A 24,571-nucleotide genomic window follows, 5' to 3' on the forward strand; every position below is an offset into this window, starting at 1 on the left:
TTTACGCTATGGTCTACCTGGAACAAGCGATCCTCCCGTAGAGGCATTGGAGGAATAGCTTGTTACATTAAGAAGAACATCTCCCCCCATGTTAGGATTTATAAAAACGACCCTCACAACCAATATAGTTGGATAGAGATCAAACACATTAATAATAAAAAATCCTACATAGCAATATGTTATTTTCCCCCCATTAATTCTAACTTCTATAAGAAGAAGAATCTAGATAAAACTAACCCTTACAATGGTTTAGAGAATGATATTTCTAGCCTAAGGAATGACGGTAATATCCTTTTAATAGGTGACTTTAATGCTCGAACTTCAAACAACCAAGCTATTATTCTAAACAATCATTCCAACCCTAATCCTCTTTGGTTAGACGAAGACCCTACTCTAGCTCGCAGATACAAAAGGAGCTCTGAAGATCTCGGGGAAAATTTGTTTGGGTCGGAGCTAGTCAAGCTCTGTAGTGCTCAGGATCTCATAATTTGCAACGGTCTAAAGAAGTGGCCCAATTCTAGCAAGATGACCTGCATCCATGGACTTGGTAGCAGCGTGGTAGACTACGTTATTTCCGATCTCTCATTATACAACGAAATAATAAATTTTGACATCTTAAACGACCACGAACCTGACTCTGATCATAGGCCTTTACTTATAACTCTCAATTTTGTCATGCATAGAGTTCCCATAGAAAATAACACTTATAGCCAAAAGAACTTAATATTTGATAGAAATAAAAATGATCTCTTTCTAAATGAATTAAAAACCAATTTGTTTCCTTTATCTAGTATAGACAACATAGAAGACCTCTATCATAATTTTACTACAACCCTCTCATATTTTATTAACAAGTTCTCAATTGAAGTTTCAAATAATAAAAGAAATAGCAAAACCAATCCATGGTATGACAAAGATTGTAAAAGTGCAAGGAGAGCAATTAAGGAAGTTGTTAATGAATCTCTTAAAATGGACAAGATAAAAATATACAAAGCCCTAACTAAAAGGAAAAAGAGGCAGTACATTCGTCAAAGACAGGAGAATCTCTTACACCTCTCTAAAGCAGATTCTAAGAAATTTTGGAGGCAGATTCTAACTAGGAAGACTGAGCATAATAATAAAATTTCTCTTCACGATTGGAATTCTTATCTTAAAAAACTTTATGAATCTCCAAATGTCATGGATAATTTGGAAACCCTTCTCACAACGAAAGAAGTTTTCTCTTTAGAAGACATTAAGTTTGGGGTTAATCGCCTCGCTAATGGGAAAGCTAAGGACATTGAAGGTTACCAAGCGGAAATCTTAAAAATTGGAAGTCCTGTCCTCATCCCCCACATCCACAAGCTTTTCAATCAAACAGTCAAGCAAGGGTTCCCTAAACCTTGCACTGAGAGCCTCATTATCCCCATTTTTAAAAGTGGAGATACAAATAACCCCTCTAATTATCGAACAATTATGATCAGCCCTCTCTTAGCCAAGTATATGGTAGTATTTTGGAAAAAAAGTTAAGCATATGGCTTGAAAATGAAGGTAAGCGAGCTAAAGGCCAAGCAAGTTTCAGAAGGCATCACTCAACAATAAACCACCTTGTTACGCTTAAGATCATTGCGGAGGAATGTCGTAATGATAAATCCAATTTATTTTGTTGCTTTGTGGACTTTAGAAAGGCTTTCGATACGGTTCCTAGATACAACCTTTGGAATAGATTAGAAGAGCTAAAGGTTCCTCTTGAGTTGAGAGCTGCTGCTATAAGGTTATACGAGAATGTAATTGCCAAGCTAAAGAGCAATGAAGGGTGGTTGAAAGATATTAAGTGTAACATCGGAGTTAAACAAAGTTGCCCCCTCTCCCCTACCTTATTTGGCATTTACATCGATAAGCTCGAAGGCTATTTAGAGGAAGCAGGATGTTATGGCACAATCTTAGCTGGAATAGTCGTCATCCTTCTTCTTTATGCTGACGATATTGTTCTTTTGGCAAGGTGCCCATCTGATCTTAATCAGCAACTCATGCTTCTTAAGGATTTCTACTCTACCATGGGTATGACTGTTAACACTGACAAAACAAAAAGTTATGATTATCAAATCCAAGAAGAACACTTACGCTAATTTTATGTATGACAACAATAACTTGGAGGAAGTGTATTCTTACAAGTACCTAGGAATTGATATTCATCACAAGCTCAACTGAAACCATAGCATTGAGAAAAGGGTTAATGGGGGGTGGAAAGCTTATTTTGGTCTTGAAAATAATTGTAAAATAGCAAACCTCGTAATGTGGGATAAAAATAAGTTCCTCTTTGAAACTTTAGTCACTCCTGTTATCTTATATGGCTATGAGGTTTGGGGTTGCAGCATCTCCAGAGAATCATGGAGAAAGATTGAGCAAATCTAGAAGCGTTTTATAACTTATAACCTGAAAATTAAAAGTAATACACCCTATCCTATTCTCCTTATAGAAGGAGGTATTTCCCCTATTGAGAGCCTAGCTATGCTTAGGTTTCTGTTGTACAAGCACAAAATCAGTAACATAGACGATCATAGACTTCCTAAGCTAGCTTTAAATTCTAGCCAAAACCACCTAAGGCTCAATCGAAGGTGGCATAAACACACAAGGGCCTGGTTAAACTATTGGGAGATCAACGAAAATGATGCATTGCAAAACATAAAAAAACATTAAAGATATTGTTACCTCTAAGTTCAAAGGAAAAATGTAGTGTGAGAAAGATTTAGCGGCTAAAAGAAAATTAAGTTATTATAAGAAGGTCATCAACCCCACCCTAGAAGATCAAAAGTATCTCTCTATTTTAACTAGCTCAAAGAAGAAAATTAATATAGCAAAGATTAGAACGAATTCTCATGAGCTCCATAGTGAAACAGGTAGTTGGGCAGTTCCTAAAACGCCATGGATGGAAAGGATCTGCCATATATGTGAGAATAGGAACATCGAGTATGAAAACCACTTCCTCTTAGAATGCGTTGCGTATAACCACATTAGATCTCAGTTTCACAATCTTTATTACAGCACTGACCTTCCTAGCCTTTTACAATGTCAAAATTATAGTGAGCTCGGGAGGCTTCTCTCCAAGCTTTTTGAGCATAGGAATAAAATCTTAAATCAAAATAAATAATTTGTTTCTTTAGGTCCGATAGACCATTGTTTGGTCTCAGCGGACGTTAACCATCATCATCACAAACATCTTCTTGTGCTCTCGGTGGCAGTTTAAGCCATACATGAAAGATATGGAGAATCAGTTTTGATATGTCTATGTCTTAGCTGTGTATTCTTAAGAGTAATGATTTGCTATTACTGCACAAGGCTATCCAGAAAGGAAGGATACTTGAAAAATTTATCTTTCTTTGAAGAATGTGCCCCAAAGAGAAGTTCTGAAAAAGAAATGGTCCAGGCAAAGTTGGAATTGCTTAAAAGCACAGTAGATATCAAGGCTTCAAAACTTTCACAAGATAATAATGTAAATGTTCAGGCACATATTTCACTGGGAATTGGGGACAACATATATCTTTGAGAATGAGCAAGGTTTACTTCAAATTATGATAATGTTCAAGTGGATATTTTTTAAAGTTATTAAGGTTTCTTCACATTGCATATTGTACTTAAGAGAAACATGATGATATTCATTTCACAGCGTTACAACATCCAATAAACTCGAACATCTGAAAAAGAAGATTAACAGCATCTCTCAAATAAGTGCCCAAACATGAGCTTAAATAAAAGCGCACACTCTGCCCAGCTGAGAATGCAACATCTTTGATGAGCAAAATCTATCACAAAGAAAGTTCTGATGAAATGAGAAGTAGACGTTTTAACTTGGCAAATCGCCCATGTTATATTCTGATGAATATATCCCAAGTCACAAACAAGCTAAGTTTCCTAGTGCAATGAAGTGATTTAATTTATTCCAAACAGATACCAAAGAAAAGGAATGGGAGACTCCAGAATGCTATGTTACAATGCAGAACTTACATTCAGCCTCCCATCCTCATAATACGAATATCAGTACTAGTTAACCTCACAAACATAAACCATGTTTACAATTCATCATGGGTGGTACCATTGGCAAGTTTTGACTTCTCAAAATTGTCACCAGCACTAATAACTTTGCGGGAATAGAAACGCCGGTACATGGAATCTACTTTAGTCAAATAGAAAGCGCCAGGCCGCAGCAAACTGAGCTGAGAAGTTGAAACGAAGTCCTTTGCTCCGTACAGAGTTTCCATCCGCTTCAAGTTTTCCACGAAATCTTCAGGAAGAAACTGGACAGAAACATACAAGAATAATAAGATCAGCACAGCTTGCAATGTAAACAGATCTTCGTGGCATCTTGGACAGTTTCCAGATGGTTTTTCAACTCCAACACCAACCACGTGTTTATTATGAAGATACATATATTTCTTGGGTTCATTTATGGATAAGAAATTGCATAAGAAAAATACAAAACCTCCAAGGCTGTCTTGAACTTTTATCCTTGGCAATGATTTTTATTCTATCTATTAACATTCACGGCTATGTAGATCTGTGGGAGTGAAGAAAAAGCATACCTCATGACGAGAATCAAGTTTGTTTTGTACGTCCATAACTTCTGTAATATTTGACAGAGTAAAAGGGAATTGACCCTCCCGGATTTTAAAAGAAAACAATGTAGAAGCAAGCCCACTGCCATAAGAGAACATCATTACCCGTTGACCATCCTGCACACAAAAAAAAGCTGTAACTACGCTTCAAGAAAAATAAAGAAACAAGGCCTATTAAGTAATTTCTTGATCATTTTTAGAGAAATATAACAGAAATGAGAATAGATTTACCAGAGTCGTATGTTTGTTGTGAATAATGGAGGCTAATGCTGCATAGAGAGATGCTGTATACATGTTGCCTACTTGCTTTGGCAGTAAAGTTGATGGTTGAATTTTTGCATCATACAATGGCTTCGCAAGCTGCTGAGAAACCTGGAAATACCAAAGCAAATAGGTAACCTAACGAAGCAGAAAACTTAAATAACTTTCGCGAAATATATAGGTAAAGATAAAAAGGTTATCATTATTCTGCATATAAAAAGAGTAAGGAACGTGAACAAACCTTTTCTAGGTCACGACTATTGTAGCTATCTTGTTCAGACAAGCCAGCAAAGGGTTCTAGCTTCTCTTGTGCATCCTTTCCAACAGACCTTACACGTAGAAAACACCAAAACACTTACTTTGTTGCTTTGCATAATCATAAATCAAATCTTCCAAAAGCCTCACAACACACATTGGTGACTATTATAGAAACCAGTCAAGATGCATCAATTTCGTTGTATTAAACATATCTAATAATTTGTACATTTGACCTTCAGAAGCAAACCAAACAAAGCTATATTTACATATTAAACAGTTGCACTAATTTTAAGGGGATTGATTTTGGTTTACCAACATGAACTTCTCAGGCACAAAATAAATGAGGCTTTCAGTCCCAGTTAAGAAGCTAGTGACATAAATGCATAAATACTGAAAAATAATCAAAAGCCCTTGATTTGCTTAAAGAAACATAAAAGACCCTCCATTCCTTGATTTGCTTGGAAATCATAAAGGACGGTACTTTCCGTTTCAATATCTACAATTTTTGCTGCATTGTGAGGAAAATTCTTTAATGAATAGGTAATTTATATGTTGTTGTACAAGCTTTGCAAAACACATTATGTTTCAAATATTCAAAGAACACCTGAAACAACAGTGACATGTACCAAACAGAAAAGTTTACATCATTGCACACAAACAGAAAAATGCATAAGTACAATGAAATACAAATATTGGATCCCTGATTTTGAATAATTCAAAAAACAAAGCAGTTACAAGTCAACTGGAGTGGAATCTTGAATGTCTGGCCTCCGTGAACAACTGTGCCTATTCAAAAATCTAAAATGCCGTTGTAGATACTACACAGAAAACCTCTACACGGCTTCAAAAGTGAAGATAAAAGCCAGAAGAAATTCTATGAAATGAAAATAGATCAAATCTTATAGGCAACACAAAGTTAGAGAGTCCTGCAACTCTCGGATCTGAAAAATTGAGGAAAGACTGTAAATCATAGTACTTGCAACGTTGCAAGAAAATTGAAGCAGCTTGAAATCTTGATTTCATCAACAACCTAGTTTTCCTAGATACTCACCACTTCTCACATACTAAGAGCTGAAGTAAATATCATAGAAAATTCCCAAGCAAACAGATAATAGCAGGAGAATAAGAGGCCGGTGGAAAACTTAATACTGCCAAATATCGGAGATTGTATCATATGCTTTTCCTTTCCTACTATACCCATGTGCTCAAAAATGAACAACAACACACAATGAATTTCTAGGATGCTGAAGTGGCATCTCCAAATGGAAGTTCAAGACAGTTATTTGGAGAGTATGAAGCTTCCTAACATACAAGGACAGTAAGATGAATCGCAAAATATTTTTCTTTAATAACCAGTCTTTTTCCACCTGATATGTAAGAGGACACCAATGAAACAAACCATTGATACTGGACAGGGAAGGAACATGAGCTAAGGAAAGGCGTCCTTGAACTTATTGAAGGGAAATAAATAAATCTCTGTACACAACTATAGGGGAAAAAATCACAAACAATTTCTGTGAAAATTAGATTATAAAAATGCTGGTTTAACTCTAGGAAATAGCATGTCCAAAGGTCCAAGCTCTACAGAGGACACAAGTTGCATTCTGTTGCTCACTTATGTTAAACTTCTTTAATTTGGCTTGTTAATCCAAAAAAGACGCTGGCATGGCAACCAACATAATCACAATTTTTTATTTCAAATATTGTAAACTGAATGGGGACTCTATTCAGATTTGTAGAGATCCAGAACCAACCTGGCATGTCTTGAGAAATCATTGAACAACAGGCGACCAAAGCTCTTTTGTACAAGCTGCATCACATATAACAAAGATTACTCAACAGAAGTTATATGCTTGCTTGTCAATGCTTTAAGTACATCGCAATATATTAGGAACTAAAATCCATAATATGCTTTCATTTGCAATTAAAGATGATACTTTCTTATATAAATATAGGAAATACCTTATTGTATGGAGAATGAAATGCTATATAATCTGTATCTAGAAGAGAAAACTGTCTTCCTTCTTCCTTTTCAAACCTGGAAAAGGCAAACACGAAACCTCAACATGAGCCAACCATGCTACCAGACAACTGTCATATGTCCTTCATAAACTTCCACATGAAACAGTAATGTAAAAATGTGATGCAGAAACTCACTTATTACAAAACCGTTTGTAGCATGAATCCAATGCCATGAGATAACAAGTTTGTGAAAGCTTCCCATCTACAACCTGATTCACCAACATTTCATTTTAAATTCACATTGAAAAAAATTAAGGAATCTTTGCATATCTCATATCTTATGTTTTCAACTAGCTATTTTCTAAAAAATGAACTGCCAAATTTCCAATGGATATCAAGGATACACATAAAAATCAAAAGACCTACACCAGACTTGTTTTGCAAGATAACAAGGGCATATTATCCACATCTACTAGGGTACAGAAATGTTTAATTTCCAATATCGTCCAAAAATCAAACCACCCCATTCATCTATCTAGCTTGTTCTTTGCAAATTGGGCTTCGTGCTTCCAAATTTGAATGGGTAATCCATTCCTCAATTCAAATTTGTATTCTCAAAAACTAATATTTCTTATAGTTTACGACTCTCATATAATTTGTATTTTTACTCTTTTTATGAATATGCTTCAATGTGAGAAAGTCCTAGGTTTTATTCTATTGGGTTCAAAGCTATCAAGGACCTTGGCCAAGACAGTAGGGAAGCTAAAAACGAGGACAATGCAAATGAAATTTCACAAATGTACAAGAGGTCTATCATTTTAACTCCTGCTCAATGTAACTGTACACCAGATCAGATTCATCATATCTGTCTTAGCTTAAATTGCCTCATTAGAACTTTCTGATTGATTTATGTATTTGAGGATGTTTAGCTTTTAGCTGTCATTCATTAGAAACATTCAAACAACAAGAAACACAATTGTTTATCATCTCTGGGATTCCAAGTGAATAAGAAATCAAACCTAGAATGGACAAGCATTTCTCTAACTTGAAATGTATTTACCCTAGTGAAACTAGTTAGAGTTGTAGAATATTAACAATAGGCTTAAACACCAAAAACTGCATGGAGGTAGGATTGATGTTTGGCTTGAAAATCTGAGAGCTTTGTTATGTGCTACTTTTACTAGACTAGCAATGCAACAAGCGGAAACAGAAAAGAATTTATTTTTTTAAAGAATTTTTTTTTAACTAAAATAGCAACTTAGACTGGAAGCTTCTATCACTCTATTCTACCTGGTGAATCAACATAGCAAACAATAAAATAGCACATATAACAGGAAAGAGTGATATATTAAAAACACACGAGTGAAGAAGCGAACCGGATATTCACTAGCCAGATTAGGCTTATAAAAGTCATAGACATGAGCCATATGTGTTCCCCTGTATTTGCTCTCAGTTGCTATTGGAGCATTAGGCCCTATCAGCATTGCAACAGCAGCTGCTCCTCCAGTAGGTCGTGCTGCCCCTTCAGCATAGACCTTAAACAAGAAAAGATAATGTCAATCTTCTAATATAGTAAGCAATGCTTCTAATACAATCCTAAAGAATAACTAAATCATAACATGAGTACAAAAAATGCCCACTCAATATAGACAAGAATGAGTTTCCATTAAAATTTAAAAGCAGAGCATTATTTTGTCTGCCGGTGGTCACCTCAGTTCTGTATTATCTTTTCATGAGCTTATACATTATTTCAAACCTCCTACAACTAGCTGCCTTTAGGACCACTGCTCAAATATAAAATAGACCTCTTCTATTGTAAATGCAAATATTAGAATATATAATAATTGATAGCCGATAATTGATTTGACATAAAAGAGCTTTTCCAGAATATTTTCAAAATATCACATACACTGTAAAAATCTAGAAGTAGATAATCCGATCCCCTTCCTAAATCTCAAAGCAAAGGTACCAGCACCATTTTCCAGGAAGGCAATCTCCTACATAACTTCTTTGGGTGGGTATTCTAATATGGATACAATCAATATTCTGTTTTAACACTGGTAAGAGCTGATCTGGATAAAGATAAGTAACAATGACTATTTATGCAAAAGCATATAATTACTGAAATCTAAAGAAATTGAACATTCTAAATGCCACTGAACAGTTTCTTAACAACACTGGATACTTTATGAATCTCCATTGTCAGGTTATGCCTAGAAGTATATTTCAGTATGCATGCATTTCAAAAAAGTATAATTTCAAATGTTCTAACTAAGCATATATTCTTCAGACTGCATGAAAACTCATAATAAAGAGAACAGATCATACTGCACTGTCTGTAGCTACAACAAGACCATATCTTCCATCCCAAGAACTGCTTTCAATCCAGTTGATACAGTTAAACAGGGCTGCAGTTCCTCCATAGCATGCATTTGTTGAGTCCACACCTTCAATTTCAGTATTACCACACTTCTGTACAATTTACAAAAGAAGGAAAATTAGCACCGGAATGATTGTTTACAGGGAAAAAAAATCATTTAAAAAAGAAAAAAATAAAGAGAAGACCAGTGGTGTATTTAAAATTTACTTTCTTCTATGATGATACCATCAGATCTATATCAAATTAGAGTTCACATACAAATATGATAATGACTATAAATCCGAGTATATGATATGTTGGATATGGGGGGTCAAAATTCCTTGATATGAGATGAACCTTTTTTCAGTTGAAGATGTCCAAATATTTATCTTTTCTGATTCAAAACCAATTTAAGTAGCTTTCATTGTAAAAATATAGACTTGGATGATTTGAACTCAACATTGATGCTGAGAATTTCTAGTGTGTTCGATTTTAATTTTGTATTAAATCTACCATTATGCTTGTGGCAAATATTAGTACTCATGATTAATGTGTGTTTGTTAGTGCCTCAAGCAAAACAGTTGAGATTTCATAAGCTAATCACCACTGCAAACTCAACCCTAGCAAGCCTATTCTGCTAAAATGGATTTGTAAGTAGGATTCACACAAACCAGGAAAGCTGGGATAGGGCAGCAACAAATGGAAGGTTTTTATATTTTCAAATAAGAATAAAAGAAAATTTTGAATTTGAGAAAAAAACTGTAATAATTGTGACATCGAAATCCCTTGTCTTATTCATTGAAATTTTATAGAAGGTCAATTATTTTCACCCTAACCTTGTTGCTGTGGTTATGGCCAGTCTCATGGATGAGAACAATCTTAGTTTTCATTTCATAAGCACTGACTAGTATATGACACAAGCACAAATCAAAATGGAAATGTCTGAATAGATTATTGTGTAGCTGCAGACCTATCTCGACACAGACACCAATGCATCTCTCTCGAACAATAATTGCTTGAAAAGATGGATTTCTTTAAGGCAGACCAGATTTAACGAGATGTCCAAGTCTTCACACAATAAAATAACATTTCAGCAAAATTTAAGCAGATGATGGTATATTACATTAAACCTACAAAAGAGGGAAAGTTTTGGGATTACTAAGGCAGCCCACCATTTGTGAGATGGGCAAATCCTCACAAAGAACAATTCAACAAACTCTGAACAGAGGATGGAATGTCACGTGGAAACTAGACAGGAAGAGCAAATGGCTTACAACCATTACAGCAGTCAAACTTTAGGGAGTTGTGTAAGTCCTTGTAGGAAGAATAACATCTGAACAGAAGTCAAACAGAAGATGGAATATTAAATTGAACCTAGACAAGTGTAATGAAAGAGTTGGGACCATTTAAAATACAGGCTATCTTCACCTAAGTAGCAATTTGATCTTCCTTTCTTCTCCATGGTCTAACAGTGATATATGAAGAAACCAGAAAAACATTAATTGCAAAATTCATATTTAAAATGAATTTTCCTACCTTAAATGTGCAGCAAACATAATTTAATGATATGTTCAAAAAATAATCTGACTGTGGAAATATATAGACATAAATTGAAATTGATGGAAGCTGAGATCCCATGATTTACTTTGTTGAGCATACTGACATTGGAAGGTTGAAAACCTACATATCTCTAAACTGTCTTTTCAAAGACATAGATTGAAGTCATGTAAGCTTTTAATTATCATCATTGTGAATTCCAGAAAGCAGCTGTAAGCTGTTTGATAATGAGTTTAGTGAATCAGTGAAAAAACCTCAAAAATATGCATCAACCACGTCTTTATTGACTTGCTCTTGTCAATAACAGTTTCGCTGCCAACTTCCAAACGACCAATTTGCTTTGGATCAATTTCATATTTTTCCAAAAGTGACGTTACTGCTGTCAAACTGCAAGCATTCATATGAGGAATCAGCTCATAAAAACATGTGGGAAGAAAAATATGTAAAATCAAACTAGCATGAGATAACCACCATCTTATGGAAATATTATTCTACCTGCATGAAACAGTGAATGAACTGAAATTCAACGGTATTAGACAGTGACAAAATCTGTAAAGTTATTGTCAAATATCATACAATATTTCAGCAAATGTTGTTCTTACCTCATAGAAATAACGTCTTCCAAGTCAGTGCAGAAAGTCATGCAGTCTTGTCCAAGACCAATTGTATATTTTCCTTTACTTACTCCATCAAAAGTTTCCAAGTCCTCCTGCAATTAAGGAACCAAAAAATGTAAGCAAACTATTTTGACTAGAAAAATGAGAACTGGAAAACATTTCATGGATATTTATGCATACAACCGGAGGAGAACACAATGACCAACAAATTAAAAGGCCTAAATGCATAAAAATATGAAAATCAGGTAATCACATCCAATCCGTAAGTAGATTAACACTTCCTCTTGTAGATAGTGGGAAAGGAAAACTAGACCATCAATATAAATCTTTGCCATGCGGTGAATTTGACAACAAGGTAGCCTGAATATTCAAGAAATTAAGTATGCTGAAGCACCTAGAATAATACATCAGTGGATTGGAAGAATCTGGTCAATTTAACAGCTAATTCGGATTTTGGCTTACCTGGTTATAGCTTGATTTCTCAAATCAGGAATGATAAGAACATTAACCCAGTTACGATATCTTTAGGAATATGTTGTAACTTGTGTGGAAGACTGACCAAAAAAATATTTACATGTCACTTGTGTAAAGAATCATCTCTTCCTCGTGATTGAATAATATAAGGATTTCAGAGGGATATCTTTGGGCATTAGTTGTAACATGTATGGAAGAATGACAAAAAGGGAAAATGTTGTAACATGTATGGAAGAATGACAAAAATATTTACATGTCACTTATATAAAGAATCATCTATTCCTCGTGATTGAATAATACTAGGGTTTCTGAGTTTTCGGCACCTGATTAATTCTTCAATATTTAGTTATTAAGCAATTGCTGATTTGAACATTAAGTTATTCCACCTGTGTAGTATAGAGCATCAGCCTCGCAAAAAATAGTCTCTAATCATTAAAAAAAGGTTGGCATGTCAAAATTGAACTAGCATGCAGGACAGGCTGATAGCTTGCAAACCCCCAATTACCTGGAAGAACCCAGACCTCCTTTGAGATTATTTAGCATGCAGTAATTTGACAGCAGTATAGCGTATTTCTCCTTATAGCAAAAGCAGCATCCATAATGGCATTTGGTAGAACCTAAAATACTGCCTAATTCTTGGAAGAAGTTGGAAAAATGGCTTGTGCAAATTCATATATTCGTGCTGTGCTAGTGAAGTTTTTCCCATTCTAAAACAATTTTATATCACTGGAATGACAGAGTATGAGCATATACTGTATTCCAACTTTGAGGCTAATAGAGAAACATAAAACCATGTCAAGTTGTTTCAGATGCCAAGTCACAACAATAGACCATGACATCAAGCTTAAAGCCATGTCTTCAACAGCCTTCCTAATTTGCTCAATTGGATGGCTTTGCAAGGATGAGTGTCTGCATGATACAAGTACATGCTGCAGAAACAAAAATGTACAAGATAGAATGCAAGGGAGAAAGAAGACACAAAATCCCCAGCGTGCCTAAACAAAGCTACCAAACTTTCATATTTTTTATCAAAATGTGGATTAATATGAGACACGATGTGGATGAAAAAATAAAAAACATTAGAGTATGCTCTCAGTAAGATTCACTGGAAAATTGCCTTTATCACCCCACCACAAGTTTTCTACTTACAAGCACAACCCATTTTTTAAAACTGAATAGTCACATTAAGCAATTTTTAGATTTTGAACTAGCGAAAGCTCCGGGGTCGAAGGTAACTATGCGGTTATTAGGAACCCATATTCTAACGGTAAGTTGGGAGGTCTGCCCCTTCCACTTGTGAATTTTCAGTCATTGTGGTTGATCAGCTTCTGATTTCCCTCATAGCAAAACACTGAGAAGGCACTCTCCAAATCACCTCCTCCCAATGGTGTGTGCATGTAAAGTGAATGGGAAGTTGAAAGGTTATTTCACCTCCAGGTGCCCTGGACAGAGCACAGGCCCTACCCATTCAAGCGCCAGCTTATTCAGCCAGTGTGGTGTTCAATCCCCACCCTTTTGGTCGCATAAACTCCATTTCCATACCCCAAAAAATACATGTATGACCACGCCATAGATCTCACTAAAGTGCATGAAAAGAATATAACATACAAAACATAGCTCTCTGATTTCATCAAAACAGAGGCTTCTTAGAGATTCTGCATTCATTCATCTACATACATTTTTTTTCAGAGCGAAAAAGCAAAATAGATTATATTAAGAGCATATAATGATCAAAAATACATGGAGAGAAAAGGTCTCTGCCAGAGAGAGCAAAACGAATGCGAGTGGGGAGAAGAGACTAGATTCCCCAACAATTCCTGTAGATATTGTTCAGATTGTAGCAAAAGCAGCTAAGAGTGGAGCATATAGTACACATGTTCAAAATAGCTGGTTCATAAACGGGAAAATGGATCAGAAAGTGAGAAAGACATATAGACATATAGGACATATAAGACAAATTTGAAAATGCATGCGGGGCCAGCTTAGACCATGGGAGGCATGGACCCCGAGATAGAAGTCAAAATGGAGTCAAGAGGCAGACAGCAGCCCTGAAAAATGCGCCCGTTCCTCCACTTCCAGATATGCCAGCAAGTGAGAATGAAAAGTGCATGCCTGTTGGGACATTGAGAGCTCCACCAAAAAAAAGCTTCCTGTACAGAAGGAAAAAACCGGTGAGGAAAACTATAAATCTGAGAGAGCTCGTACCAGATTGCGGAGGAAACGACACATTGAAAGAACATATGGTTGTTCGATTCAGCCTCTGATAAGCAAAGTTGACATCTGCCGGGACCATGCCAGCCTTTCTTTTGTAGAACATCCCAGGTTAGGTTCTTATTGGAGAAAAGAAGCCATGAGAAGAGGATTGATTTGAGAGGGCAGGGGGCTTTCCAGAATTTGACGGGAAAGATAGGGGGGGAAGGCGGTAATTCAGAAGATAGGACTGAGTAGAGATTGCGGACAGAGATGGGATGGATTGAATTATGAAGGGACCAGATCAGCTCATCTTTTGTTCCCAGTTGAAGGATCCCACGGTGAGTGAATCTGTTGGTGAAAGAAAGCCATAGAGGGCGGAGAGGGGGGGGGATGGCTAATTGAAGGTCGGTTTTCCAGATAGGTTCCTGGGAGGACCATGAGTCTATGAGTTTATTCCAGGTAAAAAGGCCCCTAGAGTGGAAAAAAGAGAGTAAAGCTGGAGGGACCATGGATTCTAAGTTGTATAGGGTGGGGTCGATGCCAATGAGAATACTCGAGCCAGAAAAGATTGACCATTTTAAATTCTTCAAAAAAAAGGATTGGATCTTTCTGAAACTAAGCCAAATAGGGGAACCATTTGTGATGCCGAGAGAAGACCTTCTGTACCAGTATGCCATGCTCCTGCTTTTTAGATACTTTTGGTTGATGAGGGTGCTCCACGGACTATTCCCATATATGCCCCTGTGAAGAGATTTACAGATAAGCGCTTTCCCAAAATATTTCATATTGAGAAGGCCCCATCCACCTGTCTTTTTCGGTCTTGAGATTGAATCCATCTTCACCAAGTGATATTTAGTCTGATACGATCGACCACCCCACATGAAGTTAGCTGCAATGGATTTCATCTTCTTCGTGATGGATGCCGGGAGAAGGAAAAGGTGGCCCCAATACACCGCAAGTTGGGAGAGCACCGCCTGTACCAAAATGAATCTACCGGCGAGGGACAGAAGACGCATTTCCCATCTTGAGATTTTGTTGTAGAAGCGGTCTATCAGCCAAGACCAGTCGAGAGAGCGATATCCCTTTGCTTTAAGGCGGAACCCCAAATAAGTGAAACCTTCCTTAATTAGAGCGAGATTAATACCAAAACGTTCTGCAATCCATTGAGCTGTTACAGGATTTGTGTCATTGTGATATAGCACTGATTTCCCATTATTGATCTTGAGGCCCGTGGCGGATTGGAACTTCTGAAAGAGCACATAAAGACAAACCCAAGAGGATTTGCAGAGCATAGCAAAGATTAAAATATCGTCCACGAAAAGGTTGTGGGAAAGAGAGATATTCCTGCAGATCTTGACTGGTTTGCATCTTCCATCAGCAACAGCAAGATTAATCTGGGTACTAAGAGAATTCATCACCAATATGAACAGGAGAGGGGAGAGAGGGCAACCCTGGCGGAGCCCTCTCTCGGCTTGAAAGAAGGATGATGGAATTCCGTTTATGATGACTGAAAAATGAGCACTTTCGACGCACGCCATAATCCAGCTAATAGCCTGTGGTCTTAACCCAATTTTTGCAAGAAGGATTCTGAGGAAACTCCAATCCACACAGTCAAAAGCCTTTTTGAGATCGATCTTGAGAGCAGCTGCATCAATGTTCTTGGAGCAAATTGAGAAGAGGCATTCCTGAGTCAGAGCAACAGCATCCAGGATGAGCCTATCCTTTAGGAATGCGTGTTGTTCCTTAGAGATGAAAGAGCTGAGTGCTTTCTTCATTCTTACTGCAATAATTTTGGATATGATCTTGTAAAGCGAATTGCACAAAGCGATCGGCCTGTAATCCCCAAACGAAGTTGACTTGTCTTTTTTGGGGATTAATGCAATGAAGGTGGCCGATAAAGCACTATTTATGCTTCCAGAGAGGCGAGAGGCGTCCACCATGCCCAGCAAGTCATTTTTGAAAAGATCATAAAAATGAATGAAAAATTCTACCGGCCAGCCATCTGGCCCTGGGCTTTTGTCTTTTTTGAAGCTCTTGATAGTCTCGGATAGCTCCTCCTCCGTGATAGGCCTGTAGAAATCATCATTAGCAGCTTCGTCAAACATAACCGGAGAAAGGTCCACGGCCCACAGCATGTCATTGAGATCACTATGTTGCCTCTTGTATTGTTCCTTGAAGAATCTTGTAGCTTCTGCGCATATGTCCTGTTGGGAGAAGAGGAGGTCGCCATTACCATTCTCAATTTTCCAGATAGCGTTTTTTGCTCTACGAGCGTTGGCGAAGTTGTGAAAAAATCTTGTGTTTCGATCCCCCTCCTTGAGCCAAATTGCTCGGCTTTTTAACCTCCAAGTTGCTTCTTCTTTTTTAAGCAGATCTTGCTTCTTTCTTTCCAGAGATCTGATGAGAATTTTTTTGTCAATCGACAAGCCGCTGAGATGGATTTTGGAAGAAAGCAGACTGATTTCTTGATTTATGTCCTGAAGATCCTGTTTGTCTTTTCGCATCTTTTTTATCTGCCAAGTCTTTGCATTCTCCCTCAGCATTTGGATTTTTTCGCGAAATGTGTATAAGAAAGCCTCCTCGGATTGGTGAATGTCTTTCCAGCAAGATTTAATGAGCTCATTGAATGATTCATCCTGTAGATAAATGTTGTTGAACTTGAAGGAATAGCCCATCCGACGCTCGGCATGCATCCAGTCCAGGAGAATGGGCTTGTGATCCGAGGTGAAATCCCCTCCCGTTTTTGCAATCGGCATCCCCCACTTTTCAATAATGCTGGAGTTTAAAAGAAAGCGATCAATTCTTTTTGCAATGTAGGCAGATCCCAGCCTACCATTGTCCCATGTCGGAGTCATTGTTTCAGGAATGATATCGACGAGATCCCTTCTCAAGAGCTCCCCTCTCATTCTGTCGGCCATTCTATCCACAGTTCTGCATTGACCCCAGCATTCTTCTGGACTAAGAGTCAGATTTAGATCACCTGCAATTAGCAAAGAGTTAATGTCTAGAATTTCCGAGCTGAAAAGAGAGTCCCAAAAGGGGAGTCTGTTCCTGTATGGCGCATAAATGTTGAGAATGTTGAGGATCTGGGATCTTCCTCTGATGGAGGCCGAAATAAGAATTCCAGCGGAGCACTTGAAGGCCTTTGCTTTGACCTTGTGCGGGTCCCACAGTGCCACCAGTCCACCAGACAGGCCTTCTGCGTTAGTAGCGACCATGTGCCATGTAGGAAACATTTTTCTAAAAAAAGCCAAAGACATCGAGCTGGAGTGCATGGTCTCCTGGATAAATATGATATGTGGTCGAGCTGAGACAAGAGTCTTCTTCAGAGCCAGGAATTTTGGGGCGGCTCCCAGGCCCCTGATATTGTAAGAAATTAGGAAGGTCATTTTGAGGGCTGACCAGCCGTGCTTGCTCTAAGGGGCTGTGACACAGGTGATTCCAGAATTGGAACATCTATCAGGGGAAAATTTGTGATTCCCAGATCGGAAGCAGTCGTCCTGCCTCTGAAATGTCGGCTCCCACCCTTATGCTTTTTCCTTATAGTGATGTTTTTAGCTGAATTGGGACTGATGACCGGGAAGGACGGCTTGTGGATGGTGAGCGGCTCTAGAATCGAAGGGTGTCGATTAAGAAGAAGATCAATATCACTATCATATGTGTTGACCGGGGAATCTGATGGAGAATTGAACGGGGTCGGGGACAGCTGAGGTTCTTTCCCTTTTTGCATGGCTGAGGGAGATTTCATTGGAGAGGGCGAGGAGGATGATATGAGGATGGGATGCGATCCCACTACAAAGTCTGCAGCATTCATCGCCGGGGGGGAAGGAACCGTGGCCTCCTCTATTTGTTCAGGGACAGGGGGGCTAGAAAAATCAGCCGAATTCATGTGCGGAAGGGAGGGAGAGACTGCATTTTTAAGCCCGGCCGGTGATGGAGGACTCTTGAAGACCGTAAAGTTAGGCGATTCAGGCCTATTCTGAGGATTTCCTTGAGGACTTCGAATCTCTGTGGATTTGAATGAGAATTGATTCCCCGAGAGGCTGGCATTATCAGACTGAGAGGCAGTGCCCCTTTGCTTCACCTTTTCAGAAGGATGAGAGATATGCCTGTGGCGACGGTGCCTGCAGTCTTTGATGAGATGACCCGTTCGGTGACAGGAGGAGCATCGAAACGGGATTCCCCAAAAATCGAGCCTTTGACATATCTTTGCCCCGTCCCAGGAAATTTCAATTTGGTCAGGATAGCCTCCCTTGTATGGTTTTTCAATGAGAATCCAGGCGATTCTTTTGTCCTTCTCCCCTCGAACCCATGGATCGACATAGATAAACTTGCCGATCGCATCTCCGATTGTGGCCAGGATCTCCGGCGTCCATAGTTCTAGCGGAAGATTTGGGAGTTTTACCCAAATCATACTGTGGGAGGGGGTATTTTTGAGGGGGTCAAAGCCGAGGTACCATCTTGATAGAGATAGGAAGCTTCTGCCAGAGACCCATGGTCTGTTCAGTGCCATCTCCAGGTCGGACTCCTTTTGAAAATGGAATGAAAACCAGTCTTTCATAAGCCTTGAGATGATTGGAGTATATCCTATGATGGGGGACCATGATTTTGAAATCCAGGACCTCATTTGTTCCTCATCCATTTCCGGGAAATACCATTTCCCCACTAGAGCATTCTTTTGAAGACTCTGAATGCGCTCCGCCAAAGAAGATCCGGTAACCGAAACCGCCTTCGGGGGAGGAACGGTTTTCACAGGAGCTTTGTTCTTGTAGCGACCCTTAAGATGTTTATGAGAGGCAAGATTCCCAAGAAGGGGAGGGTCCCGCAACCCCGAAGGAAGCATGTCGGACAACGTGTTGTGCCACCGTGGATTCCTACTGGCATGTTGACGTGCTGATTCAGATTCAATGGCCGCGGCGAATAAAGCTTTCGTGGCCGGGGAGTCACTATCTTCTGCCATCTTTGTCAGAAGGAAAATCCCCTATGGGGATCCCCCCGTACCACCTTGGCTTTTGGAAGATCCCAAGAAATGTCACCGACGGAGAATGTTACCTGGACAATAAGACTTCTGCGGAAAAAGAGCTGGAGAGGGTACAAGTTTAGATCATTCTCCAGAGATCCTGGCAGCTAGAAATGACAGTCACTTACAAGGGAAGACTCCAGAAAGGTACTATGGAGGGAAAGGTGACGGAAGCCAGCCGCCGAAAGGCGAAATTGAAGCAAAACAGGAGGATGGAGCATTTATAGAGCAGGAGAGAAAGTCAGAGAAATTCTGATGAATTTCAGAGGCTCATTAAGAGTCACCAGATATGGAATTTGAATTTCAGATTGCCGGAAAAGATGCCGGAAATCCCAAGAGCCCCAGAGGGATTCGAAAGCTGGTGGATAGACACTATTGTGCTTCAGACCGACTGTTACAGTCGAAACAGCAGCAGTAAAATTGAAAGACACACCACCATTTCCCTATCCGAAAACGAATATCTTGGCATGGGCTGTAAATGTAAAAGGAAGCTCTTATTCTGTTAAGGAAAGCTTTTAACATTTTTACCTAAAGCAGAAAAGGAGGCCACTCAGGAAAAGGATAGATACAGGACCTTACACTAGAGCAGAAATGGATGGCAGAAGGAAATTGTCAGCTACAGGACCATGCCGCCTCCCTAGATTAGGAAAGGGAAAGCTACGATGCAGACCCTGACTAAAGTATGAAACCAAAAGAGGCCATTTGCGGCAATAAATATTATCAGATGAAAGACTTAAATTTAAGACTGTAAAAGCGATAATAGATAATCATTCTGGGCATGACTCATCCTTGAAAAGTCATAAAAACATTCCCTGGAAGCAAAATTCGTCTCTATTAAGAAAAGAGATGTGAGTTAGGAATAAAAACCATACTAACCTGACGAAAGAGCCGCGCAAACGCCATGGACGGAGAGCCGGGACCATACGGGGGGAACCAGAAACGCCATGAGAACGGATGGGCTGGTTCGGAGAAACAGAGCGTAGCCTCCAGCCCGCGAGGCTGGAGGAGGAAACCGGAGAGACCCCTTGGGGATGGATTAAATAGAAGTTGCGGAGAAAAGACTGCTACACCAAGTGTCTAGAATCATGCATGGCCATGGAGCCAGCGATAAGCACGTTCCAGCAGACGACCATGCTCCAGCACCACGTAGGTAAAGAGCTGTTGCGGGAACAGTCCAGATGTTCACCAGCTGGTCACTATCATGCATGAACAAAGATGGAATGGCGGGGTGGCAGGTGCCGGAAAATCCGCATGAGGACAAGGCGCATGCAAAAGCCACGTTCAGAGCGAGGTGAATGGCTATTGGCAGATTTTCCGCGGGTAGAGTTTCTTCGAATGGATCACCTGGACCGGAGGCTATAGGGCGCAGGCTGCCATGGCTTCTGTGGTTGGTTCTCCGTCCAGACGCGCGCGCTCCTCTCTGGGTGCTATAAGCCATTGTAGGCAAAGCTCCAGGCCTCATTAGGGATTGAACTGAGGGCCAGTAATTGGCAAACCCAAAAATAAAAACTAAAAACACATGCCGACTTAGAATTGGAAATCCTATCTAACTCAAAAGAATTCAAGGAGTGAAGCACCGGGATATATATACCTGCTGGACACATGTAGTAGGAAAGTAGATCTCCATAGCCAAAATCCCAACATTCTCTGGACGAGATGCCATTGTTTTGACAGACTTAATGAATCCGAATTCAGAAATCCTGAGAGTGGGAAAGCAGCTAATAATACCAGGCACAAAACCCACTCTTTTGCAATCACTGCAGAATGAATGCGGGAATGAAGAGATTCGAGCTATTTAAATAGGGGCGCCATCCACGTGCCAAAGACCTCAGAAAAATTTACTAGTTAACAGTCTTCTTTGGCTGCTTCGATTCAACAACGAGGTCGTTCAAGGTGTGCCTTGGATCCGTCAATTGACAGATGACAAGGCACCAAGCTAGTCGTGCACGGTAGCCAGAGCATACAACCCGTATGGATGGCTACCGTCGAAAAATTCGCTTCAAAGGCTCAAGCTGGGTAGGTGCTGGGTAGGTGTACGTGTGCTTGTTGACTTGTCTTAACGCCTTGTTCTCCACATGACACACAAAAAAATATATGTTCTACTCTGAAAATTTTATAAAGTTACCATTTGTAAAATACATGCAAGCAACCAAATTAGATTAGTTTTAATATGTTTGCGGATTTTATATATATACACACTGAATTTACCGCAAGAGGCCATGTAACCATAGGCATAAGGCCCTGGTTACGTTTTCCGGCCAAAGTGGTGGTACAAATACATGTACATTCAAATTTCGAAGGTTTAAGGTACTTCCATGGGATCAAAGGCTAAATGGTTGAATTGATACTAGAAACACAGGGGATGGAAATGATATATTCTCATTTCTCTTTTTGAGCATTTTAAAGTGAACATATATGTTCAAGCTTTATTCCCACTTGTCATGAGTGAGCTAGCTAGTGGTAGATTGTGTATATTAAGAAGTATAATATGACAAGGTTTCAGTTTTATCTCTTTGTTTTTATTGACTTTTAAAGTAGGTATGGGATATTAATAATTAGATTTTTTTTTTTTATATATTAGGATTTCATATATATTTCTTAAAAAGTTAGTAAGAGTAGATTTTATTATAGTAGTGGAGTTTATTTCCAAGTCTTATCATAATGGATTAAAGATGCTTTTTATGGGAGACTCAATGATAGTGGGGAGATTATTTTTTGGGCCTTATCACAATGGACCAAAGAGGAAGATTTGAAACTGAGTAAAAGGAAAATATTCCAATGTCTTTACCACTTAATAGTCCCAAAAAAAATATTTTGTATTAATTACGTCGTAAGGCGTTCCCTCTGAGAAAGACATCCCTAAAATGTGATGTGTGCGATCCTGAACCATTGATTCTGTGTTAGACGATTAGGGTGTTTTCAGCCGTTGGTTTAATCCTTTTTCTTATGGAAAATTATTTTTTTCCCCACCTGCTGGAAGACAGAGAGGGACGATCTGGCAATGGGGCATGAAAGGCCAGGAGGCAATGGGGCATGAAAGGCCAGGCCTCCTGGCCATGAGAATGGTATTGTAGAGGCGAGAGCGAGAGAAGGGTGAATAAACTAGATCCTCTGTGAATAAACCAGAATGCCTCTGTTTTCTCCTGCTCCACGACCGTGTACATGTTTACCAGCTTCTGCGTCTCTTTGCTTTCAGCGTCCTCTTTTCTTTTCCGTTCTCTGTTTTATTTTGTTCTGTTTTGTTTTGTTATATCTGTTTATAAGTTTCCTTTAGGTTTCCTCTGGTCTCTTATATGATTTTTTGTGATGCTGTGTATTTCTTCTTTTTTTCCCCAATGTTGTACAGTTTAAATTTATACGATCTTCATTATATTTTCTGTACAGTTTTCAGTTTAATTTTTAATGATCTTCATCATATTTTCTCTGGGGTTTTCACGCATGAGAGTTAAACTTTTAAATATTTGAACTCCTCAGCATGTACGGTTCTGCTATATGAATATCTGCAATCGGACATGGAGTTTAAGCAGTATTGGAAGAGACAAGGGAAAAAACTAGTTCCTTGTGTGAAAGACTCCGTAAAGGATTTGGAAAAAAGGTTTGCGCGAAGGGTGAATAAACTAGATCCTGGTTTGCAGTACTGTACAGTGATTATTATTTGCTAATATGTAATATATTTTTGACATTTTTATGTTGTTAATTGGTATTGAAATCTGATTAAATCTACATTCCTCATCTCTGCCATTTACAGAGGATTGCCTATATATATTCGCTATCTCTGCCAGCTGTAGAGGATTTGCTTTAAGTGGAATTGGAGGAGGGGCTGCTGCGGCAGATTGGCTTTTGTTGAAGGAGGAGCTGTGGGTAATGTTTCTTGCCCGCCCACTCATTGTTTTGACAATTTGTAGGATAAAATAATAGCCATGAATTAACCCTTTAATATCTTGCATTCAAATTTGTTTTACAGATTTAACTAGAATTGGAGAAGGGGCTGCTGCGGCGGATTGACTTTCATTGAAGGAGGGGCTGCTGCGGTGGATTAGCTTCCGTTGAAGAAGGGGCTCTGGAGGATTAATATTGTGCGAAATTCAAAATATGCTCTGGCGGATTAATATTGTGCGAAATTCAAAATATGTGAGTAATTACGCGGTAAGGCGTTCCCTCTGAGAAAGACATCTCTAAAATTTGATGTGTGCGATCCTGAGCCATTGATTCTGTGTTAGACGATTGGGGTGTTTTCAGTCGTTGGTTTAATCCTTTTTCTTATTGAAAAATATTTTTTTTCCCACCTGCTGGAAGACAGAGAGGGACGATCTGGCAATGGGGCATGAAAGGCCAGGACAATGGGGCATGAAAGGCCAGGCCTCCTGGCCATGAGAATGGTATTGTAGAGGCGAGAGCGAGAGAAATTACCTCGGATTGCAGAGGCTAGCCGTTGGCCATAAATGCAGTTGCTGGAGCGATGAGGTTTAAAAAGAATGAGTATGAGTGGAGCCATGCTTCAAATTCGATGAGAAAGAGGGATGCTTCCGTCCCAACAAATCTCAGGGCCATTGACGCAGAACTTTATCAGGTGTTAAGATGGACTTGCAATGAATTGTCAGAATTCCATCTAAATATTTTTTTTTCTAAATTGTGCAGCATTTCTGGAAGATGAAGAAATTGCTGTGGAGACGCTGGTGTAGATGTGGGACGCGGAAGGCTTCCTCAAGAAGCCAGGGACACCTTATTTTATGGATGCTTGGCGGCAATGCATTGATGCACTGGTAAGAAGGTGCTTGGTGGAGCGTGTGGAGTATATTGTTGATGATGACTATCACAGTGTCGAGTATTTAAAGATTCATGAAGCTTTTCGTGACATGGCAATTGACATAGCCAAAAGGAGGGAACATGCTTATTTGCAGCAGGTCAACAGTTGCGGATGTCACATAGCCAAAAGGAGGGAACATGCTTATTTGCAGCAAGTCAACAGTTGCGGAGCTTTCTGACTGACAAAGTTTCCAGGGATTGCAGACGAATATCGGTGGGCTATAATGTTATTCGTGATTTGCCAAATTATTTGAGATGTTCAGAACTGAGGAGTTTGGTTTTAGCCTCCAATATTCGTTTGGAAAAGATTCCAGAAGAATTGTTCAACAATACCCCGTCTCTTCAGGTTTTGGATTTGTCATCCACTCCAATTAAAGGATTGCCAACCTTGAAGCAACTTCAATAGCTTCAGTTTCTCAACTTGTCTAACTGCTCCAAGCTTGCTGATTTTCTTGACAGCCTCTGTAGTATC

General features: G+C 39.1%; 1 protein-coding gene and 1 long non-coding RNA gene across 2 annotated transcripts; one reads left to right on the top strand and one right to left on the bottom strand.

Annotated features, from left to right (window-relative positions):
- Window positions 1-3,700: 3,700 nt before the first annotated feature.
- LOC149254912 (hydroxymethylglutaryl-CoA synthase-like) lies at window positions 3,701-21,243 on the bottom strand. The gene is made up of 12 exons (XM_089460273.1): window positions 20,885-21,243; window positions 11,592-11,698; window positions 11,244-11,376; window positions 9,402-9,545; window positions 8,450-8,608; window positions 7,269-7,342; window positions 7,074-7,149; window positions 6,866-6,921; window positions 5,095-5,182; window positions 4,824-4,964; window positions 4,560-4,709; window positions 3,701-4,274 (listed from the first exon to the last, which is right to left on the bottom strand). Exons 1-12 carry the CDS (start codon window positions 20,954-20,956, stop codon window positions 4,050-4,052), a joined length of 1,425 nt encoding a protein of 474 aa, XP_089316399.1. The 5' UTR covers window positions 20,957-21,243; the 3' UTR covers window positions 3,701-4,049.
- Window positions 21,244-23,079: 1,836 nt separating this feature from the next.
- On the top strand, window positions 23,080-24,308 carry LOC149254913 (uncharacterized). Its single transcript, XR_016266319.1, has 3 exons — window positions 23,080-23,154; window positions 23,258-23,424; window positions 23,932-24,308. It is a non-coding gene; the product is annotated as an uncharacterized LOC149254913 (long non-coding RNA).
- Window positions 24,309-24,571: the final 263 nt, after the last annotated feature.

Source organism: Pinus tabuliformis, chromosome 7 (genome assembly GCF_031772625.1).
Source record: "Pinus tabuliformis cultivar Carrire ecotype Pingquan chromosome 7, CPIR1, whole genome shotgun sequence".
NCBI classification, from domain to species: Eukaryota; Viridiplantae; Streptophyta; class Pinopsida; order Pinales; family Pinaceae; genus Pinus; species Pinus tabuliformis.